Consider the following 25,399-nt stretch of genomic DNA (forward strand, 5'->3'; position numbering starts at 1 on the left):
ATTTATGTCGTTACCGATGATAAAGTTTGGACATTTCTACTCAATATGAAGAGATCTAACAGCCTATCACACAACAGAAATAAACGCAACAACAGCCAATCAGTCTGCAGTATTTGGCTTGCACGTCAAAGTACACGCCCATTTCAGAACGCAAAGCATTGTTTGAGCTACAGTGGATGTGAAAGTGGATGTCTCCTGGAAAAGAGGGGAAAATGAGTGGAACCAAGGGGCCTGAAAGCGAAAACAGTGCACAAAAGTGAACTTGCGGTATCTTCCAAAGCTGAGGAAATTGAAAAAAAGGTAACATGATGTCAATTATATGGAAGTGGTTTGGATATCTCAAAAGTGACAAAACTCAGATTAAGGCAGTCTGCAAAATATGCCATCGGTCGGTGCCAAACAAGATGGGAAACGCAATCATTTGAAAAGGTACCATCCCAGCACATGTTAGCACTAGTGGGGCAACTTGGCAAATTATCTATCGCGATATATATCGATATTGATCAACGTGGAAAAAAATATCGTGATCTTATTTATTTGCCATATCGCGCAGCCCTGTAATCAATGAATCATTACAGTCATCTATGAAGCAAAAAAGCCAAACATTCTCTGTTTCTAGCTTCTCAGATATGAGGATTTTCTGCTTTTCTCTATTTTATATCATCGTAAATGAAATATATTTGGTTTTGGGCTATTAGTTGGACAAAACGAGCAATTTGAAGACATAATCTTGGTCCCCGGGAGCTTGTGTTGGGCATTTTATACACTAAATGATTAATCCAATAATTGACAATATAATCATGGCACCAAGTGGATTCTTTGTTTTTTTTAAGCCATTTTTTTTTTTTGCAAATGAACCCCAACTCTTATTTTGAAGGATTTCCAAGACTGATTAATTGATAAGGAAGACAAATAAAAGAAGTCAGTCTAAATGTGTGATGACACAAAGGACTAAACAGAAATACTGGTGATCAATGCACGTTTTCATATATATTTGGCACAAAATGTCATAAAATAAAGTCAACTCCACACATGTGCAATAACAAAAAGGCAGTGTAGGCAATGCAAAGTGTAGCCTGACTAAGTTTGAGAAGCTTTAGGAGCCGAGGACTCCTGGGAGACTATGAATAGCTTGTTTCTATGGATAAACTTAGCCCAGCTTCACTCAACAGCAGGTTCTAGTTTGTCATATTACTTTTAAAAGCATCTTTACAGTACATGCTGATATGACAGAGTGGGCTGGAATCTGTTATACAGCCCACTTGCATGTGAGCAGACCTGCACCAGCAAACCACACTATTCACTGAACATAAATAGCAACATCAACACATGCCTCTCTCTTTCTTTTTTGCCTTTAATAGGACATAAAAGCACTGATTTGTAACTTTGACTTGACCTCTGGGGGAATAAATGGCTCCACTGGTCGGTTTTTGTGAGTGAATGAAACACAAAGATCCAAAGAGGAGAGAGTTTAGAAGTGAAAAGAAAGAGCAAAGAGAAAAGTTTGAGCTGACTTACAGTAACCAGCTGGCATGTGAGTATCAAAGAGAGGATAAGTCCACAGATCGAAGTGGTCGGAGTGCCCATTTTCCACCAACCCAGCACAGGCTGCAAATGCTGGGGGAAAGGAAAAAGCCGAGGTCCTTCACTCCTCCTGGCCGCTGGAGCGGTGTGATGCCTGCACCTTTTTCAGACTTTTCTTCTCTGTGAAGAAACCCGGCTGCTCCTCTGCGTCCCGCACCCGGTGGGACTTCATCAACAGGTAACACGGATCCTTTTTCGCGCTTGTTTGTTTCTGGGGTTTTTTTTTTTTAATGTGTGTTGGACGTAAAATATCGACTCGGAGAGGCTCCAAACTCTTCTCCTGTGCACTCCGATACTTGGGACTTGTTGTGGGCTAAATGCAGTCTTGCAAAGTCACTGGGAAGTCCTGAGCAGAGAGAGAGAGAGAGAGAGAGAGAGAGAGAGAGCTGCAGAAAAAGTAAAAGGCGGAATGGAATTCAGGGAGTGTTGAAAGAGAAGACGGCTCATCCCAGTGTGGAGAGACGCCACCTAGTAGACCATGTTGGCTCTCTACATGGCCACACACTGCCCACCAACCGACTCACATCATACCCGAACACGGACGGAAAGACCGTCTGCGTTTATCGCAGCGGTGGAAGTCCAAGTATCAATAAAAGAGTGTTAAAATACTCCACTACAAGTAAATGCCCTGCATTCATACTTTCACCTGAGTAAAAGTACAGAGGTATTTGCAGCTAAACTATAAAAGTACTCATTAGGCAGAATTACCCTTTTCAAGATTCTATATTTACTATATGGTGGGAAGTAACTGAGTACATGTACTTAAGTACAGTACTTTGGTACAATTTGAGGTATTTGTACTTTACTCAAGTGTTTCCATTTTCTGCTACTTTATACTTCTACTCCCCTTTAAATGTTTGGTAACTTCAGTTACTAGTTACTTTTCAGATTCAGATTATTAATACAAAATATTAATAAAAAACTATGATGTATTATTATACATTATACATTTTGAAAGCAGGACTTTTACTTGTAACTGAGTATTTCTACACCGTGGTACTGCTACTTTTACTCAAGTAAAAGATCTAAGTACTTTTTCCACCACTGTATATACAGTATGTAGGCAATTATTGGAGTATTATTACTGCTGCATTAACTTAAGGTGTATTTCAATGTTGTCATGGTGGAGCTGATTTTATACTGCATCCTATTTTATAAACAAATCATACAGTTCATATATTTATCTGCAAAGTGACCAGTAACTACGTTTGTGACCAGTGAGCAGTAAAATGAATGTAGAGCAGTAAAAAGTACAATATTAAAGTGAGCAGTAACTATAACTCTCTGAAATGTGGTGGAGTAGAAGTATAAAGTAGCATAAAATGGAAATAATCAAGCAAAGTACAAAAATATATTTAAGTAAATGTACTCAGTTACTTTCCATAAATATAAGAAAAATATTTTATGTCACTGTTAAACAAGTTAAAAAGAGAAACACAGTATAATTGAGCATTAAGTGCCCTCTACTGGAATTAGAGGGGGCATTACACCAAAGACTAAAATGACTTCTCCATGCAGGGGATACAAAGGACCAACTCAAGCATCAAATAAAAATAGAAACACAACTGTCCCGTGTTGCTGTCCCATCAGAGAAAATGTCCTAAATATAAGCCACACACAGAAATACACTGTAAACTACTTGTCAGGACCGAAGTCAGGAGCTGTGTGGAGGACTGTATGTTTGTGTCCATTCATGTAACCAGTGTGACGAGCTCACTGTAACACTTAGAGATGCGAGACAACAGCTGCTGCTAATTTAAAAGCTGAACCCTGAATAGAAATGTTGAGGAGCTGTTCTCCAAAATAGGCTAAAAGGGAGATGAACAGGATGGGCTTGTCAAGTTGCTCGGTATGTTCTGAATGTAGCACTTGTGAGATCTAATTTGATTACAAAAGCTATGTTATAAAAATTAAAGGTTCCCTCCAGACATGTTTTCAGACACGTTTTCTTCCACAAATCCACAATCAATTACCAAGTTTAAAAAAAAATGTACTGCTTGTTTCTCATTGAAACATCCAGAATCTATGATTATGCAAAATGTTTCAAAAGTTGAAATACTACGCACAAGATGTCTTTGACTTCCTTCCCGGCGTATGTGCATTGGAGGTTTCAATTTTCTCTAATTTGTTTAAGATGCATATGGACCATGATTGGCTTCCCGACTAGTTATGACAAACTCGTCTTAAACTCAAATTTCAGGTGAGCGCAGAGAAATGTTCTTCCTTCAGCAGGTGGATGTGAAAACAGTCTTCTAGCGTCAAACTCTGCACATACATCATTCTGCACAGTGAAGCTCAAACATCCAAGTGAAGTAACATTTAGCAAAACATGTTGTTGAGTGGGACTTTAAATTCATTCAGCGTCTCACTGTACAATAGCTGTGTTAATAGCTACTGTAGGTGAGTGGATGCTGTAGGCATGTGTAGAATTCAGACATGAAGACATGGGACCTCAGGGGGATAGACGGATATACCCCACAGACTTTTAAGGGGTCACAAGCCAAAAAGGTTGGAAACCACTGCCATAGGACAAATAAATAATCAACAGTTGAAATATTTATTATTTCCCTTTTTATTTATACGATATTCAAGACTACCACAACATTCTTCTCAGAGGCTGAATCACAACTGCAGGCCACGGAGCAGAAATGTGTTCCTCTGCTCTCTAGACTCCTCTTGAATACCACAGAGAGATCATTTCTGGTCTTTGACTGTGAATGCATACTAGAAGCATCTCACTGACCACAGTGGTGTGATTTAGGGACTCCTCCCTTCCCTCCTGTCAGCAGAAAACTACTGGAAAAATTGTGTCAAACATGTTCAGTAAAAACTGTCTCAAGCCATTATTATAGGTCCCAAAAACCAATGTACCCTTCAACGAAACCTTAAGGATGCTACGGCATCCTCCACTTCTGCGTTGCCAAGTCCTCTGTGACTCACAAACATGGTGTTTGGAGTTTAGAGTCTAGTAAAGCACACTTATGTTTCACTTGCATGCTTACAGTATATATTTCCCAAAGAAGAACAACATAATGTAGTACAAAAGTTGCATGTCTCATTTTTCTCTGGCTTTTAGAAAGGCGTAAGTGCTAACACAGCTGGGGTAGAGAGCTGAATAAACTACAGAAGCAAATAACCAAATTCAGATATTAACGTCAGGCTTATTGAACAGCTTTTTGTCACTACTGAGAAACAACTTTATCCAGCAGGGACGATCCTTCATAACATGAAGTTTCGGAGCGGAAGCCAAATCTGACTGACTCCCAGTTTAGTTGCTGTGTTTGCATTCTGCACACATTATTAGATTCAGCCATGAGGTATGGTGGTGAAGATGTCAGATGACTCACTTCAGCACCGGCTCTGTGTATTCCATTAGAGAAACTGTGTGTTGCCAACTGGAACTGGACTACGCAGCTGTAGAAAACAGCTGTGACAGTGAGCGAAAGATCAGCCAAAGAATATGAAACACTTCCGCTCTCAGTGGGGGTCAACGCCCTTGGACTCTGATACACATAAAGTTATACTGGAGGAGGACACACAGAATGTTTTTCCCCCATTTCCTTTCATTCATCTCCCAAACATGTATGTCCTTGCCTGCCCCCCATTTCTACCAAATAACTCCACAAAATTGCATTTTGTCTATAAGAGCAGTTTATTAAAGAGGATTTAAATAAGAGCCAGAAAAGGAAGGAGTTTTGTTAAGCTAATCTTTGCCTCTAATTTGCAGAGGAAGTTAAATTAACTGGGAATTTTCTCGTCCCTTTGCAGAGTTTTGAGAGACATCATGATTAACCTAGAGATGAGCACAGTCAATAATCAGATGTGTCTATGTGTGAAATAAAAAGCGCCAAATGGTCAAGAGGATTCAATGGGGTATAATTAGGGAAGCTCACCATCATCAACAACGTCATCAAGTCGTTGGTGGGGATTCAGTCCAGTGTCCTGACGCATCAGGAGCCTGACTCAAGGACAAAGAGGCATCAGGAAGACATACATAGCAAGTCAAGTCTATCTATAGCAGTGACTTGCATCCAAAAGACTGTGCTATCATTAACCAAAATAAACACAGACGCATACACACATTCAAACACAGACACACCGGGAAAAGTTTACTAGGACATCAGAGTGTCCCTCATGGGTGAGCAGCACGGCTCTGGCATCCAGTCCATCCATTGGAGATGCTCAGACAGGCGCTGCTGGATGACGTCAAAGTGACTTGCGTCCAGTCATCTGCTCCACCTATGGATAGCGTAACCTATCAGGGAACACCTCAAAACGTGTCTCTTTACCTCAAGTATTTTGTGCTGAACTGGGACATGCTGTTTGCCCACATCATCCATGGCACTGGGGAAGGGACTGTGACTCACCTATGAATATATATATGAGCACTACACTACATTAGGTCTTACAACTCATCTGGATCTGAACTTGAGAAGGGGTCAGTGAATGGAATACATGTTATGACTTCTAGTCCCTGACATGTGTCAAGCCCGAAAATATCCTACACCTCCCATCATGCAACTTGTTTTTTATTTGATTTGTAGTCTCCAAGCTCAAACTGAGATAACTATGACATGGACTTTAGAACGCTCCAGATGATTCAGCAACTTATATTGTGAATGGCTCTATTTATTGCAATCATTGTGGATTGTACCACGAGACAAAGTGAACCACACAGCAGTCATATTGGCTATGATCCCTTTTAGGTAATTCTGATAGTTTATGTTTGATTTGCTGAAATGTGGAGATAAAAAATTGCTTATCAAACATGAGCTCAAAGTTTTAGATGTCATTTAAGTTTCAGACACAGAAGAATGATTCTTAGTCTTCGTTTCAAGTTTGTCTTGACTTTCACAATAAAGTTGAGTGCTTTGAATCTTCTCACCAGGTTGCCACACTGTTTATGATGAGGACACTGCGCCACATAGACGAATAACCATTTTATAATTTTTATATACAAACACAAAGAAAAGGAAATAATTTATTTTTTTGCTTGTAAAGTGTCAATGGACTCATCTCTTCATCTGTGAGATTCCCTTTTGGTGAATTAGCTTATTATAAAATGTAAACTTACTTCTGATATTTTGGCCAGGTTTTCTTTGTAAAAAAAAAAAAGATTATTTATTTAATGGGGGCTAACCATGGACTGTACACAAAGACTAACTTTAGAGACAGCTATGATATTACTACTCAGGTGTGTAGCACTGCAGCATCACATTAAGGGTGGCTCTCTAGCGTCCATAACTATCCCACAAACAAAAGAATTAAGCTGAACCACAATGCCATAAATTGCACAGCTATGCTACCTTTATCATCGATTATGTCTCGGGTGAAAACTCTTTCCTGCTTTTTCAAGAGGGCTACCATAGTAGTTTGATGGCTCCAAGCCTCTCATGAGATTTATATTGTCTCCATTAGAAACAAACTGAGTAAGGAGGATAGAGTCATAAAAGCTTAAACAAACCAATTATGTAGCTCTTGCCATGTCAGTCAGCCGGTGTCCTAAAATATGCGCAATGATTCCACTCATTTGTGAAAGTGAAATGATACTTTGGTCGTGTACAAATATTGGAAGTTTGCTTTTCATTTCTCTAATCTCTGCACGGATTCATTAGCCACTTCCTTGTTTACATCGACGTCTGCTGTGATTGGTCCACTGAAGAGCGCAAGGGGAGGGGAAACAGGGTACATTTGATTTAGTTTACGGCGCGCCGCTGCCGAAAAACACAAGAATAAAGCAAACTGCTGAAAACTTACAACTATGGCAAGACAACGGTTGTCATGAAAAAAAACAGAGTGTAATATTTTATTCTCGAGGAATAATGTCACAAACCAACTGGAGTCGTGACATGTCAGCAGGACTATGTTGTTGTATTAGTGGGCTCATATAACCTTACAGTACCTAGCTTGCCTAGCTGTACAATTAGCTAGCTAGGTTAGTAGCTATTTGCTGTTTTCACCCTGTTTAGCAAACTGGTTGTCTTCACCGTTACAAGACTATATTGTGGAAAGCAACCAGGTAGTCTTCATCCTTGCAGGATTAAATATGTCTCCTGTTACAAAAACTTCAGTCAATTCTTTGAGCCAATAATATAATGACAGTGGGTACTAGAGAGTACCACAGTGAAGAGAATTACAACAGCTGAACTATGACCTTCTTCTTCTCAAGGCATCCTGCTAAAACAATGCTGAGGGCATGTTCACCAAGACTGACAAATCTTATGAGGTCAGTCATTTTTTTTTAATGTTTGGTTTGTTCTGCCCAACATCAGTTAAGCATGCCAATTATGGCCATGAGACTATTGACACCCGGCCACACAGCAGTGGTTGCTGCGGTCATCATGTCAGCTTTTGTTTCAACAAATCCTTAAACTTTCCTTTGTACAGTCACCAGAATGTCATCGACGTGATGCCTGACAGCTACAGGAGACCATACCTAATAAAGATCACTTCTGACCGGTGCTTCAGCTGCATCCAGCATGTCTGGATGGATATTCCACTCCCCCCTCCCCCTCCTGCTCCTCACAGCCCCCCACCCCCCTGTGAGAGCTTTCCTCACACCTCGTCCCCCAGTCCCCAGGCTGACGGCACTCTTCAACCTGATGACTCCACCCCTCCCCCACCGGTCACCTCTACAATGTGCTTCACTGCCGACCATGTTAGAAGACAGCTGAGGAGACTCCACTCCAGCAAGGCTGCAGGCCCCGATGGTGTCAGCCCCAGGGTGCTTAAAGCCTGTGCCCCCCAGCTATGTGGAGTACTTCACCACGTCTTCAACATGAGCCTGAGTCTTCAGAGGGTCCCCGTGCTGTGGAAGACATCCTGCCTCGTTCCTGTACCAAAGACGCCGCGACCCAGTGGCTCCAAGGACTACAGACCCGTGGCACTGACCTCCCACATCATGAAGACCCTGGAGAGACTCGTCCTAGAGCAGCTCCGGCCCTTGGTCAAGACACACTTGGACCCCCTTCAGTTCGCCTATCAGCCCCGACTTGGAGTGGAGGATGCCATCATCTACCTGCTCAACCGCGTCTACGCCCACCTGGACAAGCCGGCGAGCACTGTGAGAGTCATGTTCTTTGACTTCTCCAGTGCGTTCAACACCATCCGTCCGGCTCTACTGGGTGAGAAGCTGACGGAGATGCAGGTGGATGCCCCCCTCGTGTCCTGGATTGTCAACTACCTGACTGGCAGACCACAGTATGTGCGCTTACAACACTGTGTGTCAGACAGAGTGGTCAGCAACACCGGGGCCCCGCAGGGGACTGTCCTCTCTCCCTTCCTCTTCACCGTCTACACCACGGACTTCAGCTACTGCACTGAGACCTGCCATCTTCAGAAGTTTTCTGACGACTCAGCAATAGTTGGATGTATCAGTAAGGGTGATGAAGAGGAGTACAGGGCTGTTGTGGAGAACTTTGTCACATGGTGCGAGCAGAACCATCTACAGCTCAACGTGACAAAGACAAAGGAACTGACTGTGGATCTGAGGAGGACCAAGGCGCAGATGACCCCTGTTTCCATCCAGGGGGCCAGTGTGGACATTGTAGAGGATTACAAGTATCTGGGAGTTCACATAGACAATAAACTGGACTGGGTAAAGAACACTAATGCCCTCTACAGGAAGGGCCAGAGCCGTCTCTACTTTCTGAGGCGGCTGAGGTCCTTCAACATCTGCCGGACTATGCTGAGGATGTTCTATGAGTCTGTGGTGGCCAGTGCTATCCTCTATGCTGTTGCATGCTGGGGCAGCAGGCTGAGGGTGGCGGACTCCAACAGACTAAACAAACTGATCCGCAAGGCCAGTGACGTTGTGGGGGTGGAGCTGGACTCTCTGACGGTGGTGTCAGAGAGAAGGATGCTGTCTAAGCTGCGGGGCATCTTGGACAATGTTTCACATCCTCTCCATGACGTACTGGTCGGACACAAGAGCAGCTTCAGTGGGAGACTCATTGCTCCCAAATGCACAACTGAGCGACACAGGAAATCATTCCTGCCTGTGGCCATCAGACTGTTTAACTCCTCTCTCTGAATGTCAGACACTCAGGAAGAGACTGGAATCCGTATCTGTATCTACCTCACCTGTTCATACACCACCTCACTATTTATTCAAAATGTTTAAGTGCGATACATATATAGTCACACACTTTAGTGCAACACATACATACATATACATTGTTATTGTATATATTTTTACCTCATTTCACTTAAATACTGTAAATGTGTATATTTTGTATTTTCATTTCATTTTTCATTTCACCTCATTTCACTTAAATACTGTAAATGTGTATATTTTGTATTTTGTATTTCTTATTTTTATATTTTGTACAAACTTTTAGTTCTAAATTATGCTACTTTCTACTCTTGAATGGGAGCACCGGTACTGTACAATTTCCCCCCGGGGATCAATAAAGTATTTCTGATTCTGATTCTGATTCTGATTCTGAAGAGATGGAGCAGGACGTGGAGTCTCTGTAAATCATCCAATATTATTCAACAGCCTTGTCCTCTATGTAAGCTGAAAGGGTTGGTGTGTGTGTTTGTGGATATCCTATATGGGATATGAGAGACGGTTAGCCAATCACCTCAGTACTGATGGCACCCCATCGACACTTGAAGTTCTCAATGGCAAAGTAAAGTTTTTATTCCATGACGATGTAGCAAAGGAGGCGCAGAGGCAGTTTGTGTTAGACCTTCTTCCCTCAGAGACTTCTGGAGTGAGTAAATACATTGTACAGGCAGTGCAGTACAGAAAGGATGACTAAAACATTTAATTTGAAGATAAGACAAGATATGAGTTTGTATTTGCTAACTTACTGTAATGTATATCCTCCACTCAGATACTGCATCCTGCTAATCACAGGTGATGAAAAGACCTTTTGTTTTATGGACCTCTCTCATTTGCCTCTACCAACAGCAAGGAAGTTTTGAGATTTGCCTGTGAGTACGAACAGCGACAGACACCACTCGTGACATCCTCACGCAGAACAAGGACCTTACACAGTGACTGCCACAGATACACTCATGCATTTCAATACAGCTGCCAGTTCTACTGTGTGAATGGAGATGTTGCAAAAATAACAAACGGGCAATTTCATGGTCTTAATGTTTTCCAAGCGGCAAAGACTGACTGATGTATTATCATATTGATGTGATGTAGAATCATGTTACATATCGCACACATGAAAGTGAGGTCAAACTGTAAATATTGTACACAATCATGTCATGAAAGATGAGGTGAATATATTACATGGATTTATTGAAAATTCTTTCTTTTACAAGTTAGTGCAAATAATGATGCTACTGACAGATGTTTCAGTTGGTCACCAATAGTGCATTTATCATCTTGATGGTTGTAATAAAATGCAATATGTTTATTGATTAAAACATTCAATTGTAATTGTTGGAGGACTTCCATACTGGTTCATTCAGCAGGACATCCTTTGGGTATCTGTTTTCATTTTTACCAAACCACCTGTTCTGTTCAGTTCAGTTCTGTGTGGTCTGTAATGATCAGTAGTATTTCATTTTTGGGAGCACGCACAACATTTCAAAAAGGAGGTTGGCACCAGTCAGTGCAGTGTTCCCTGTTGGAATAAAAAATATATAAATAATGGTACTAAAGCAAAATTAAGAATAACTTGATAAAAAATAAAATGTGAAAAGTACCTGTGGTGTCATAGGGTGGAGACACCTCCACTAGATCACATCCAACAAGGTTAAGACCACGGCAGCCCCGAATAATCTCAACGCCCTAAATCCAACCAAGATAACAAAAATATATTAGTGTTCATACAGCTGAGAAGATAAATAAGTACAGAAAATGAACTTGTGTTAAAAAAGTACCTCCTATATGAACATTAGATTAAATTCTTTATTCATTGTCTGACTGAATATGGTTGTGTCTTCAGATTAAAGTCATAGAAGATAGGATTAAAGTCTGTTTCACAATGTTTACCTGTATGGGAGTAAGCCCCGCTATCTCTGGTGTGCCTGTTCCAGGGGCAAAGCCTGGGTCAAGAGCATCGATGTCGAAACTGAGGTAAACTGGGCCGCTGCCCATCTGGGCCCTGACCTCAGCCATCAGAGGTGCAAGAGATTTGAACCAACACTCTTCCACTTGTACCACACGGAAACCCTGTACAATATACACATTAGGGTTGTTTGATCAAAGACAATCGTTCTTTTTTGGTTTAAAAGGGACAATATGGAAAATGATTACTGCCCAACAACGGAAACATAACTTTACAATACTTAGGATAGTCTCTGTTGGCGGGACTCAATGATTGTTTGACCAAGTGCAGGCATCTGAGCTCACAAGATGGATACAACTCTTATGTCTATACTGTAAATATGAAGCCAGCAGCTTAGCTTAGCTTAGCATAAAGATGGGGGTTCAAGTCACTGCACCTGGCCAAGAAATTGTCAGGCCCCTATGGACTATTGGCTGTGCAGTAAAACCAGATTATTGGCGTCTGTCTGAGGCATTGCCTTGTTATCTACAAGACCTCCAGTACTCTAGCAGAGGTACCTGCGCCCGGCTCCATTCATATGAATCTGCAGAGTAGCCTGAACCGCGCAGGCCGATCTGGACCACTCTCTTACAGTCCAGTAGCCCCTCCTCCACGCAGCGTCTGAAAGGAGTCCCATGTCCGATCTTCTCCCCCAAGACCACGTCACTGGTGTCAGCATGAGCATCCACATGGACCAGACCCACTGGGCCATGCCTGACAAATGATGACAGAACAGACTGAGTGAGGCACGGGGGCACAGTGTATGAAATGCTTAAGAGATAATTAATATTCAGGTTCAGATTTTAATTTGTCTAAACTTTGTCCTAGATGTTGCTTGATTTGTTGCGGGTTGACATACATCTATAAATAATGTACAGTCATGCAAAAAGCCATACAGTTTATCAAAGGGCACATTCATGTCTCTAACACATGAGAAAATGTATATGAAAATATCTGTTCCAGAGCTGAAACAATCGATTAATCAGTTAGTTGATCAACAGAAAATGAATCAGCAACAATTTTGATATTTGACAAATCACTATTAAATGTGAGGATTTACTGCTTTTCTCTTTTCTTCATCATTTTAATTAAATATCTTCAGGTTTTGGACTGTTGGTCACACAACTTTCTAACTAAATGATTAACAAATTGACAAATTAAATAATCAAACTGATTTATCGATAATGAAAAACATTGTTTTGTTCACTGTCCAAACAAAGAAAAAGTTATCTAAACGTGTCCAGGCCATGTGGACTGATGATAATATGATAATAATATCTGATCACAGGCTATGTTTCATGTACAGCCACATGCAACGAAGCACAGCCTACTTACTTCTCAGCAACAGCTTGCAGGATTGGATATGCAACTGTGTGATCGCCCCCTGCAGACACCAAAACCTCCTTAACGTGTGACCTTTGATCGAACATGAGCTATTAATTGTACAGCCATTGCAGAGCTCGCTGTTATAAAATATTTACTGAGCTCATCTGTCTAGAAAGTGAAGACATTATGTAAACACATTCCTCTGTTTCCTCTAGTCACTCTCACCCATTGTCAGAGGAATACATCCAGTAGCCAGGATCTTTCTGTAGGCCTCCCTGATGCGCTTGCAGGTGTCCTTCAGGTCGTACACATTCACATTGACGTCCCCAATATCAGCCACCATGAGGGACTCATAAGGTGCTGCCCGGGTGCCACTGTTGTAAGATCTCAGCAGGGCAGATTCCACTCTGATCTGCCTGGGACCAAACCTGCAGTGTCGGAAGGAATATACCAGTACATTTACTCAAGAACAGTACATGAGTACAGTTTTGAGGTACTTCCATGTTACGGTACTTTTTACTGCATTCATCTGACAACAATAGTTACTTTTGCACACAAAACATTTATAGCATTTTTAAAATATGAAGCAATGACATAGATTAAATATCAGTATTTTGAAGTTGTTACAATTAGCTTTACTTTGACAACATTAAAATGCTGCTTACACATTAATCCATTACTAATAATATTCCAATAAATTATGGTAAATATAACATTGAATGTTGCCGTTCTGCACAATGAAAACTCAATGCAGGACTTTATATACTTCATACTTCTAGTGGAGTCTTTTTTGCTGCTTTTGCTTTAGTAAAAGATCTCAATACTTCTTCCACCACTGATCATTTATTATGTGGTTGCAGATAGGCCTAAATGCATTGTTGCCATATGATCAACTGACTTGAAAAAACTTAAGTAGAGAAGTAGAGAACATACATAATATGTAAGAGTTATTCTCCTTATGAACTAAACTGCAGTTAAAATGTATCTTTACAACCTTAATAAATAATAGCTGTGTTTGCGCTGAGGGATATACTGTTGCACCACTGCCAGTAGTAGTGTAATGTAATAGTGACTCTTGCTGCTGACACATATACTCATGGTCAGCAGCAACAGGTCCACACTTTTTAACAGCAGCTGCAGAGAAAAACACCACCTGGCCCCCGGTCGGTTGGAGGTCCCGGTATCAATTGGGACGCCGACAAACGCCGCATCGAGCCCGTCCGCTGTCTCCTGGAACGGTAACTTGGCCATGGTGGGGATCCCGGACACCCTCGCAACAAACTCGGCGCTCGGCGGCACATTGAAGCGTTTCCCTGAACACTTTCTGCTGGGATTTCTACACAGACCTCGTCTGTCGCTGCAGAGAGACACAGTTTGTCTCGACCCTAGACAGAAGACGTCCACTGCAGTCCCTGGCCAAATAACAGTGCGAGTTATATTTAAGTATTTCCGAGCTGAAAACATACTTGCTGAGAGTTATGAGTGTGTAGAGCTGTGTGAGTAGTGGTGAGACGGACTTCTACTGCTACCTTCAGTGTCTCCTCCAAAGCTCGTACCTTTCCCTGCCGTATTAGAAGTAGGGAAATGATAAAAAAAAAAAAAAAGACCACCAGGATAGTGTTTAATATGTAATTAAATTGCCATACGTTGTTGTGTTGAATGCGCCATCTCTGATCATCACATAAACGCCACGCAGTATCACATCACCTCGGATGAGATATATACATTTGCTACTTTTCATGATGGGTTTTCAAAGTTACGACATGGTTGTGAGCGTGAAGGCAGCATGAGTGCACAAATCAGTAACGGAGCAGGTGGGAGGGGCAGCATCAAGTCCTGGTCCCAGACCCCCAGCACCATCAGATAGTTTCCACTTCCTGTGATTTGGACAGTGGGTTTAAATTAACATATAAATGGCCCCTTTCTCCATCCCCCTATTTTTTGCATTTGTAGCACGTGTAACCTGCGCGGGCCTGGACTAAATCATCAACACATCCTCCCCCACGTGAGGTTTTGGGATCAAAATCAGTCCTATTACAATTACATCATCCCGGTTGCTCTGGTTCTGGACGTGAAACGGTTACTGCGGCAGGCTGAGGGAAGGTGGGGTTTTTTTAACACGCGCACTTCACCTATCCGCCTCAAGAGGCAGCACGTGGCGCGTCAGCAGATCTCCGCTTCAGACACCCGCACATCTCCGACTCCGACACTCCCCAGACTTGTCTCATTACATTGCATAATAACGACAAGCCATCATGGTAAGTGCGATTTTAAATGTCATTTGTAGCATCTTATGTCCACATGTGTTGGTTTGAAAGTGTAATCTATATTAAAGGTGATGGGGAGGAGAGCGTAGGTCCATAGGAGATTTCTCCACCGGCACCCTCTTTTGTCTCCTTGTACGCTGCAGCCTATTGTCTCTAGAAACGCTGTTAGCATGATAATTAACAGCCCTGGTTTTCTCGTAGTCTAGTCTAATGCATTCCTGCACGACAAACCTCTAATCCTCTTCCCACATAACTCGTCTTAATCAGCTTAGATACCATCGCTTGACCGCTATTTTCAACACGAATGTGCAAGTGTGTCAACCCCATTTTCTGGGCCTTTGTGCAGCTTTCATATAAATAAATAAATATATATGTATATATATACATATATACATATATATATATATATATATAACATCAATTCAGGGCTCCCTGTTCAAGAGATCACTTCATGTGAAATTATAAATCGTCTGTCTTTATGCGTTACATAAAACAAAGCCACCTATAATATCACCATTTAATATGTACTAGAAAATAAAAAATAAAATAGATGATAAGATAATAAGTCAGTGTGAACGTGAATGTGGCTTTTTAAAGAGACGCCCACTGCAACATGTCCAGTATGACCTAGATAATCCTCTCATCCTATGCGCAATAGACACAGTTTTATGTCGCAGCAGAAAATGCACGAGCGCCTGTCAAATAAATGATGGACTGCAGCTCAGTCAGGGAGGCCGTCACAGAAACCAGACTGGTGTAACAGTAACATGCAAGGTGAAGCAGGCAGCTAGTGCTGATCTGTTCATTTAAAGGCTTTCTCAAAAAAAAGGGTTTGTATTTCAAGAACCTCCATTTTAATTTGCATCAGTCTTTTGGGAAAATCTGTTTCCTTTGTCAATTTCTTTAATGCAAATCTTCTTTCTCTGCTCCGCAGCGCGAGTGTATCTCCATCCACGTCGGTCAGGCAGGTGTACAGATCGGCAATGCCTGCTGGGAGCTTTACTGCCTGGAACATGGGATCCAGCCGGACGGACAGATGCCCAGTGACAAGACCATCGGAGGAGGAGACGATTCCTTCAACACCTTCTTCAGTGAGACTGGAGCCGGAAAGCACGTCCCCAGGGCCGTTTTTGTGGACCTGGAGCCCACTGTCATCGGTAAACTCTCAGGAAATATAGATCTCATTGTTGTCTCTTGATTTCATTTAGTCAAACCCTCAAGTCATTTGTGATTCAACCTGTGTCCTTTTTAGATGAGGTGCGCACTGGCACCTACCGCCAGCTGTTCCACCCTGAGCAGCTGATCACTGGCAAGGAGGATGCTGCCAACAACTACGCCCGTGGACACTACACCATCGGCAAAGAGATCATTGACCTGGTGCTGGACCGGATCCGCAAACTGGTGTGTAATTTGGTAGTCAGGATGGACCAATTCCTAATTTTGATTCAAAATATCTAATTAAATGACCATGCTCACTGTCTCGCCCTCTCTGTCCCCAGGCTGACCAGTGCACTGGCCTTCAGGGCTTCCTGGTTTTCCACAGCTTCGGAGGTGGCACCGGCTCTGGTTTCACCTCCCTGCTGATGGAGCGTCTGTCCGTCGACTACGGCAAGAAGTCCAAGCTGGAGTTCTCCATCTACCCAGCTCCCCAGGTGTCCACCGCTGTGGTGGAGCCCTACAACTCCATCCTGACCACCCACACCACCCTGGAGCACTCTGACTGTGCCTTCATGGTAGATAACGAGGCCATCTACGATATCTGTCGTAGGAACCTCGATATCGAGCGTCCCTCCTACACCAACCTGAACAGGTTGATTAGTCAGATTGTGTCCTCCATCACTGCCTCCCTTCGTTTTGATGGTGCCCTCAATGTTGATCTGACAGAGTTCCAGACCAACTTGGTGCCATATCCCCGTATCCACTTCCCTCTGGCCACCTATGCTCCTGTTATCTCTGCTGAGAAGGCTTACCATGAGCAGCTCTCAGTGTCAGAAATCACCAACTCCTGCTTTGAGCCGGCCAATCAGTTGGTGAAATGTGACCCCCGCCACGGCAAGTACATGGCTTGTTGCCTTTTGTATCGTGGTGATGTGGTGCCCAAAGATGTGAATGCTGCCATTGCCACCATCAAGACCAAGCGCTCCATCCAGTTTGTGGACTGGTGCCCCACTGGTTTCAAGGTTGGCATCAACTACCAGCCGCCCACCGTAGTTCCTGGTGGAGACCTGGCCAAGGTCCAGAGGGCCGTGTGCATGCTGAGCAACACCACTGCTATTGCAGAGGCCTGGGCTCGGCTCGACCACAAGTTCGATCTGATGTACGCTAAGCGTGCCTTTGTTCACTGGTATGTGGGTGAGGGTATGGAGGAGGGAGAGTTCTCTGAGGCCAGAGAGGACATGGCCGCTCTGGAGAAGGATTATGAGGAGGTTGGAGTCGACTCCATTGAGGGTGAGGGAGAAGAGGAGGGAGAGGAGTATTAATTAAAAGTGACATAACAGCACAAGCTCAACAGGAAACAAATGATTTCATTTGTTCTTAAATAAATTTAGAAACGAAGTGTTTGTCCAGTTTCGGCTATGTTCAGAGTTGCTCTGTCCTAAATAAAAATCCTGTAACGTGAAGTTGTTTCTGTGTTGTTTATTGAACCTACTTATTACTTAAATGTTTTTGTGAATAATGACAAATTAACCATTGATTTGTCTTTCATATTCTTGAAATACTAAATCCAACGCCTTCAGACGTCATCAGATGAGGAAATTGTTGATTGGAGAAAAAGATAACATTACGAAGTTTTGCAGAATATCATATTTGAGCTATGGCTTCCCTTTGCAAGATCTCCAATACCCCAAAGATATTTGACTCTAATCCATATTAAATAACCTTTTAAAAAATATAGTTTAGCTTGTAGTTTATATTTTGGAACAAGTGCACTTGTGTATCAAATCTTTTCCTCCTGTTATTGCTAAATCCTCTTATTGTTCACCAACTCTGTCAACTTGAAAAATGTATCTAAATTCACTTACCTTGCAGAGATGTTAACATAGAAACAAGGTGTTAAATAAACGAGGCATGATCCATTCAGAGCTCTTTTCAAACCGATGCTTTTATTCTGAAACACAGCAGGAAAATCTACATATATCCAAATATATATCTCCCCATCTTTAGTATGAAAACTTAAACACTCTATATCTTGTATCCTTAACTGACCACATGATTATAATATTTAATTATGCATGATATGATTGTAGGCTTAATGTGACTAGTTTTGATAACAAATCATAGTGAAGTTCCTCTATTCAAAAAATGGATTTGGCTTATTTTTTTAAATAATTTAGTAGAATATAATGGTAATATAGATAAACTGTCAACAAACAAACACCAGTAAGCCATAACAATGGCTCTGAGCGAGTGCAAACATGGACATAAAGTGCAAACCTCGGGAACCAAAACAAAACACATTCACATCCTTTAGGTCGGTCAATAATCTGCATCATCCACGCTATCTACCATCATCATTGTGATAACTGAGTAGTAACATGTCACAGGGTTGTTGTTTTTTTTTTACACACATTACGTTGTGCAGAATGGGTGAATAAGTGATTGTTTGTGTCGTAACCTTACACAGACACCCACTGGTACCACTTAATGTTGCCCTACACAGTAGAGTATGATAAGTACAGCATGTACTTTTTACTCAAATGTAAAACATCTTTCACCTTCATCAGTCCAAACCTCCTACACGGACCAATTTTAATCAAACATACAGGTATCAACAACTGTATGAGTGTTGGGTCTTGTAAAACAAAATATCCACTCTTTTAACAGAAATACCAGCAGCCATTGGTACCTCGCATTTCTGGGCTGATTTAGTCGTTTGGTGCTGACAAACAGCACTCATTTAAGGAGAAATTAACAGTAGAACACAGAGATATCAAGATTTTTTCTCCACCAACAGTAGCCTCAATAGTCCATGATGCAATGCACCCATAAGCACCTGTTGCTTTTTGCATAAAGGGGCACTAGTACTTAGTTTTAACTCCTACTGATGCTGTGGTGATGCTGAGTTTGTGAGAATAAATTCCTGAAAATGCAGATCAGCAATTTCAGCAGCAATAGACAACACTGGTTTAGGGGACCAGGAAATCTAAAAAAGGTGAATTACACCATTTGATAATTCACAATAACTGCTGGAATACACTAACAGTCAGACAGAGGATGTAGAACAGTGGAAGAGTACAGTGTCAGTGGGAAAAGCCTAAATATTACAAATATAGATGTCAGAAGCAGGTTTTAACTCTAGGCTCCCAGTCTATCCATATCAGTGACTCTATGTGAGAGTGGATCTATGCAGACAGTATGCAGGCCTGACGCTGGTCTCGTCCATACAGGAGGAAGCCGACAGCGGTGCGCAGGTCCTCCAGGTCCAGGATAGATAGGAAGCTCCTCTGAAGCTCTGCCTCCACCATGTTCCCACTGGGTCCTCTGCAGCCCCTCAGGAGAACCACAGCAGACTGGCACAGCAGCCAATCAGCCAGCTTCCTCATGCCAACGCTGTCCTGATTGGCCAGGGCCTTCCGTCCCCAGAGGCTAAGATGCAGCATGTTAGCTGCCACACGGGCACTGGGGCGCTGCAGAGTAACAATAGCATGTATGAGTATTATAGTATCAAAGAGTTAAAGCTGCACCAACAATCAATATTTTCATATTAACAATGGCCAAAAATGACAATGTGTAATGTGAAAGAAGTCAGTGGCAGCGATTAATCTACAGAGAATGATCACCTTATATGTTCATGCAGAGCTTTTTAATCACCTTTTAGCGCATTGTTTTGGGATTATTTCCACAACTTTGCTGTTTTGGTTCACTCTCACTGCTCTCATCACCCCCGTTTTCAGCTAGTGATCATAGTGGATCATTCATCAGGAGGACAAAAAAACAAAACTCCAAAGTACGAGTCTTGCACTAACCATGTACAGAATATTACCAGTCAAAGTCATTGTTGGATTTAGATTGGATTGTTAAATAAGCAACAGATATCAACGGAATAATAATAATATACCAATGTTGTGTTTACACTGGCCGAGCACACAGTATCCCAACAAACACTTCACAGCCCCCGCTATACCTTGCTTGGGTTCCTCCTGAGGAGTAATCGGACCACTAGCTGCACATCAGCTGGAACACTGGAGGGCAGAGGAGGAAGCTGCTTCTCCTGGTAACTCCTGCTCTCCAGTCCCACTGCTCGATAGAATGGGTTACGCTGGCTGAATATCTCATAGGAGATGGCACCAACAGCCCAGGCATCCGCCTTGCTGTAGTCAATCACTGCGCCACACCCGGGAACTGCAGTGGCCACCTTTGGGCAGACACATGAAAATTAAAGTGATTAAAAGTGTGTTTACTTAAAACTGTAATGACCTTTATTATTGATCAAGTACAGTAGTTATTTAAACTAAACATTTTTATTGATGTGTCAAACTTCTGTTTGTGTCAGTCTGTATTTAGCACAATGACTTATTGCACCAAAGGACAATCAAGAACATTTTCATGAGAGCCCATGTGTTTTTGTGAGTAACCTTTGCATCAAAGGCAAATCTTTGGGGGTTGTTTAAATTGTGATTATGGGTAATTTGATGCTGCTATCATCCCTCAAATGACATTAGAACATAGTCTTCTTTTATTGTCTGCAACTAATAATGCTCTGCTTCTTTATTATGGAAATTCTTTATTAGGAATAACCCCTTGAGATGTACCATCTTGTCTTACATTAGTACAATATAGACAAAACAGTAGAAAACAAATAACTGCTTCTTTATTAGAATATCTTTTACTTAATAACAATTAAGAGCTACTTAAGCCTACCTCAGGGGCCATAAGGGAGGCATTCCCTCCTCTGTTGACCCACATGCTGTTGAACGGCAGCTGTAGACTGGAGTCACTCTGAGCCAGGCAGCAGCCAAAGTCAGTAATGACTAAACGAGGGCAACCACCTGCATAAAAGCAAAATCAATTTTAACATAGCACTGATGGAATCACAACTGGAGCTGTTCTCTTACTGACTGAATATTTCTCTGACCAGAGTCAAACTCCAACAGCACGTTGTCTGATTTGAGATCTCTGTGGGCAACACCCTGTCTGCACAGATGGTCGACCCCCTCGAGGAGCTGCAGCACCATCAGAGTCCCCTGCCGGCGGCCCGGTGTGGACACCTCCAGGTACTGTCGCAGCGTGCAGGGGTAACTACAGCACAGAAGAAGACAGGATGCTATTGCTACCGAACTGGATGCCTTCAGCCTTTTCTCCTTCAGGAAACGATGCAGCATGTAATCCAGCGTTACTATTTGTCATTTTATCTCACTGATTTCAGCATCACTGTTCACTCACCTACCGCTGTGTCAGAGCTGTAAGTTACTGCTAATTCAAACCGAACATTTCCTTCTGCTCCTAATTCACATTAAAAGCATTCAGCAACTGGCAAAACATGAGATGGCTTCTATTGTGAAGCAGTAACAGGAAATCAAAGTTAGCGCTGACAGTGATTGTTTATCAAAAAAATGTATTTTTATCATTTATAATTTTTTGAAAGTGGACAAGTTTTAAATATTACAGGGAGTAGTGGAACAAGAAGGAGCAGCCACAGGGAGTTGTTAGATGAAGAGTTGTAGGCGACTAACTTCTCAGCAAGGTAGATCACGACTGCTCGTGGCGAGAATGACTGACTAAGCACAGGTATCACCAAATCCACCAGGACTTAAAGATAACAACTTTAAGATGAAGCTGGTGACATTTGTTTTTAAAGCATTCAAATTCACTTGAATTGATCAAGGAGGTGAAAGATGGAAGGTCTTACTTCTTCATGACCAGGAAAAGAGTACGATTGTTGCCCAGACCATCGGGGTTAAGCCTTGCTGGTAGCACATCTGGATACTCTTCCTGGGCACCTGGAAGCAATGGGACGTCCGCTGTGAAAGCCCGGTACACTCTGATCACATTAGGGTGTGCTGACACTCTTTTGGGAAGGACTCCAAAATGTCTGCATGTAGAGAGATCACAGCACAGATGTGTTTAGCACTGCAGGACTAGTAATGAACTATGACAGCACTGAAGGTATAATACTCACCCATCCACAGTGATTTGTTCTTTTTCCTGCTTTAAGGCCAGGGGGCTCGCAGGCACCAGCTCCTGTGACATGGATTTTAATATTGCCTCGCTTGATGACCCTGCCTGCAAACAAATGGCATAACAAAATACCTGTCACTACTAATGTGTGTCTGCCGTCTGTTTTCCCACACGTTACTAATGGAGACGTGTGGAATATTGTAGAATACCTACCCCAAAGTTCCACATCATCTTGATAGCCAGAGGGAAGGTTCTTAGTGAGCAGCATGTCAGAGATCGCTCTGTCCCCCCTTCCTCTTCATCTTCTCTCAGCTGCACCAGGGAGCTGTTACTCTCCTTCGGAGGGGCAAACGGAGCTGCAGCCTCATACACGGCAGCGTTGGAGCCTTTCCCAATCTGATTCCCAATAATGTAATCCTCCAGTTTATATCCAGAGGTGAATGGCTTCAGTGGGCCCTGGAATCTTTTCTTGCTAAACACTGCCTGCAGATTGGGAGAAATATTTTTTAAGATGCAGAAAGATTAACAGATTAATTCAAAGAAAAATAGAGAGTATTTCCACACTGGATTACAGCTCCTAAAACAAAACAAAAAATGCAATTAAATTGCAAACAATTTGTCCAAAGACCCAGTAAGGCAGAAACATTTCCTTTGTTCCGTCCAGTAATGTTTTGAGAGCTTCAATCCAGTAATATTTCTTAACACAAAATAACAAGTTGTAGGTAATGTAAAAACACATTATTACATAGTTTTAGATATGTCAGGTCAGCAACCAAAGTGCATGTCAACAGGCGATGACTACAAAGGCATCACCCTACCTGTAGTAGCAGTAGTGGTAGTAGTAAGAGGGAAATGGACACCATTAGTGCAAAGCAGGTGGACAACTTTTATATATTATCAGTCTCAATAAAGTTCATGACGATATACAATAACCTAATAATAACTGCAAGTGGTGGAAAAAGTACTCAAATCCTTTTTACTAAATATGGTTATACCACTGTGTTAAAACATCTCATTACAAGAAAACTGATTAAAATTAGTACTTAAGTAAAATAACAAATATTATCAGCAATATATACTTGAGAGTCAAAATTCTTATGCAGGACAATAAGGTATATTACTATGTATATATTGTGTATTATAATATATATATTGTACATTATAAAGTAAGCAGCATTTTAGTGGTGTAGTTGGTACAACTGGTAACTCCTTTGGTAGTTTAACCTTAACATTGTATAACAGTTGGTTGTCAGTAAAATATAATGCAGTAGAAGTTTAAGTAGCATAAAATGGAAACAAAAGTAAAAGTACCCCAACATTACTTCAGGAACAACAGTGTCTCAGGTGATACATACCTGGATCTCCTGACAAGTTGCCGCACTCTTCCTGTCATCCTCAAGCTGTTGTTCGATGAGCCCCACGCCGAGACCGAAAGCCAAAAACACGGCCCTGTTTCGCGGAGAGCCGCCGCCAAACCTTCTCCTGAAGCCGGCGGACTGAAGCTGAGCTGCCAGGCCCTTCAGAGAGGTGCGATAATAGCGGTACCGAGACGGCAGGAAAGCCTGAGGCTGAACGGTGCGGACCGACGGGCCTACACGCAAACGGTCAGCTCGGAGCTTTGCTACGACTCGGCCACCCGATTTGAGGAGACCCAGATGAAAGACCGACCGGCCCAGCTCGACCCCCCGGCTAATGGCGTGTTTCACAGACATAATTTACCCAGAAAGGTAACTTAAGCCGTGTATTTAGTCCGCTTGTGTCACACAGTCCGCAGCTAACGCTCTACCTGACAACGACAGTGTTGTATAAACAAAACAACTACTACTGCGCATGCGCGAGAAGCTAAATATCTTTGTTTGTTTTATTATTTATTTTTGTTTACTGTACAACACAATGTTATTCTGTACAGGCTACAGTTTTATATTAAAAAAAAGTATTGGGGAAAAGTTTTTCCTAGGTAGTCTATGCAAAGCCTTAATGGTTTTGACCACTAGGGGCAGAATTATCAAAAACCAGAGCCAATAACCAATAATTTTCACAAACAGGTAAACCGTATTCAATGAGCTGTGAGATTATGTGGGCCGGTATGTAAAAAACACATTAAAATGGTCTTAAACCTTGACATATGAGACAAAAAGTTAGCGAGATTTATTTAAATAAGTTATGTCAGGGTTTTTTTTTTCTGCCTTTCCAATCATTTCTGGTTCATTTTTAATCTTCATTTGAAACAATAAAAGTAACTTTTTTCACTTATTTTACATTTTAAAAATCTGACAGCATCTGATAGACAGATGCGATGTTTCTATAACCTGAGCCTTATTGCCATCTAGCTTATTTAATGTTTGCATGTGAGACATCAATTGTCAATTTGCATGTTATTGGTTACATTCATATTTGATTTTGTCCAACTTAATGTTTCAACGACCACACAAGATCATACATCATGTAACTTAAACAATTCCTAATTACTAATTGCGCCACTCTTGTGATGGCAAGGCAAGAGATTCCTAAAAGCATGTACAGACAGCTCTCGGCATAAGAGAAACAACTCATCTTTATTGTCACTGTGGATGGTTTATTCATTTATTCAGTGCTTGTTGTAACATTAGGAAAGTATCACCAGTCAGTGTATTGACCCAGTACTTTGGTATGATGTCCCTAAAGCTGCACTAATCAATATTTCTTTTATATTTACAATGGATTAAATGACTAAATGTAATATGAAAGGTGTCGCTCTTAGTGACAAACAGCAGTCCGCAGAGCTGCCCACTACTACAAATAATAATAATAATTATAATAATAATGCTAATAATAATGGGTTTATTTCTGTATCTCATTTCAGAGCGATGAATGAATGAAAATCAATGAATTATATGCATATTAACATATTTCCAGGAAACCATATATCTATTAATGACTGATAAAACTGTCTCTATATAGCATACCCGAACATTATACATTGCAATTAAACTAAGTGTGTGAAGTTGACATTTAGTACTATAAAAATACAAAGAAAGTAATTAGTAATAACAAAGGTTTGTTTTCAAAATGAATAAATCCAGAAGCATCTCTACAGGCTGCTCATCAAGG

The 25,399-nt window shown here is 41.7% G+C and overlaps 4 protein-coding genes across 4 annotated transcripts in view; 1 reads left to right on the forward strand and 3 right to left on the reverse strand.

Annotated features, from left to right (window-relative positions):
- Positions 1 to 1,697, reverse strand: part of hspg2 (heparan sulfate proteoglycan 2) — an 86,905-nt gene extending 85,208 nt beyond the window's left edge. Inside the window, 1 exon segment of the mRNA XM_070911042.1 lies at positions 1,519 to 1,697. Within this exon segment, the coding sequence (XP_070767143.1) occupies positions 1,519 to 1,587 (69 nt within the window). The 5' untranslated portion in view covers positions 1,588 to 1,697.
- On the reverse strand, positions 1,646 to 14,174 carry agmat (agmatinase (putative)). The gene is made up of 6 exons (XM_070909883.1): positions 14,077 to 14,174; positions 13,149 to 13,351; positions 12,933 to 12,981; positions 12,116 to 12,311; positions 11,543 to 11,722; positions 1,646 to 1,750 (listed from the first exon to the last, which is right to left on the reverse strand). The coding sequence occupies exons 1-6, from the start codon at positions 14,172 to 14,174 to the stop codon at positions 1,646 to 1,648; spliced, it is 831 nt and encodes a 276-aa protein (XP_070765984.1).
- A 2,037-nt stretch (positions 14,175 to 16,211) lies between these two features.
- Positions 16,212 to 17,670, forward strand: LOC139288434 (tubulin alpha chain-like). The gene is made up of 3 exons (XM_070909732.1): positions 16,212 to 16,347; positions 16,443 to 16,591; positions 16,690 to 17,670. The coding sequence occupies exons 1-3, from the start codon at positions 16,227 to 16,229 to the stop codon at positions 17,668 to 17,670; spliced, it is 1,251 nt and encodes a 416-aa protein (XP_070765833.1). The 5' UTR covers positions 16,212 to 16,226.
- A 605-nt stretch (positions 17,671 to 18,275) lies between these two features.
- pink1 (PTEN induced kinase 1) lies at positions 18,276 to 24,089 on the reverse strand. The gene is made up of 8 exons (XM_070910143.1): positions 23,665 to 24,089; positions 22,523 to 22,792; positions 22,311 to 22,414; positions 22,041 to 22,223; positions 21,267 to 21,430; positions 21,053 to 21,180; positions 20,316 to 20,546; positions 18,276 to 19,818 (listed from the first exon to the last, which is right to left on the reverse strand). The coding sequence occupies exons 1-8, from the start codon at positions 24,019 to 24,021 to the stop codon at positions 19,534 to 19,536; spliced, it is 1,722 nt and encodes a 573-aa protein (XP_070766244.1). The 5' UTR covers positions 24,022 to 24,089; the 3' UTR covers positions 18,276 to 19,533.
- Between the last annotated feature and the right edge of the window lie 1,310 nt (positions 24,090 to 25,399).

Source organism: Enoplosus armatus, chromosome 8 (assembly GCF_043641665.1).
Source record: "Enoplosus armatus isolate fEnoArm2 chromosome 8, fEnoArm2.hap1, whole genome shotgun sequence".
Classification (NCBI taxonomy): domain Eukaryota; kingdom Metazoa; phylum Chordata; class Actinopteri; order Centrarchiformes; family Enoplosidae; genus Enoplosus; species Enoplosus armatus.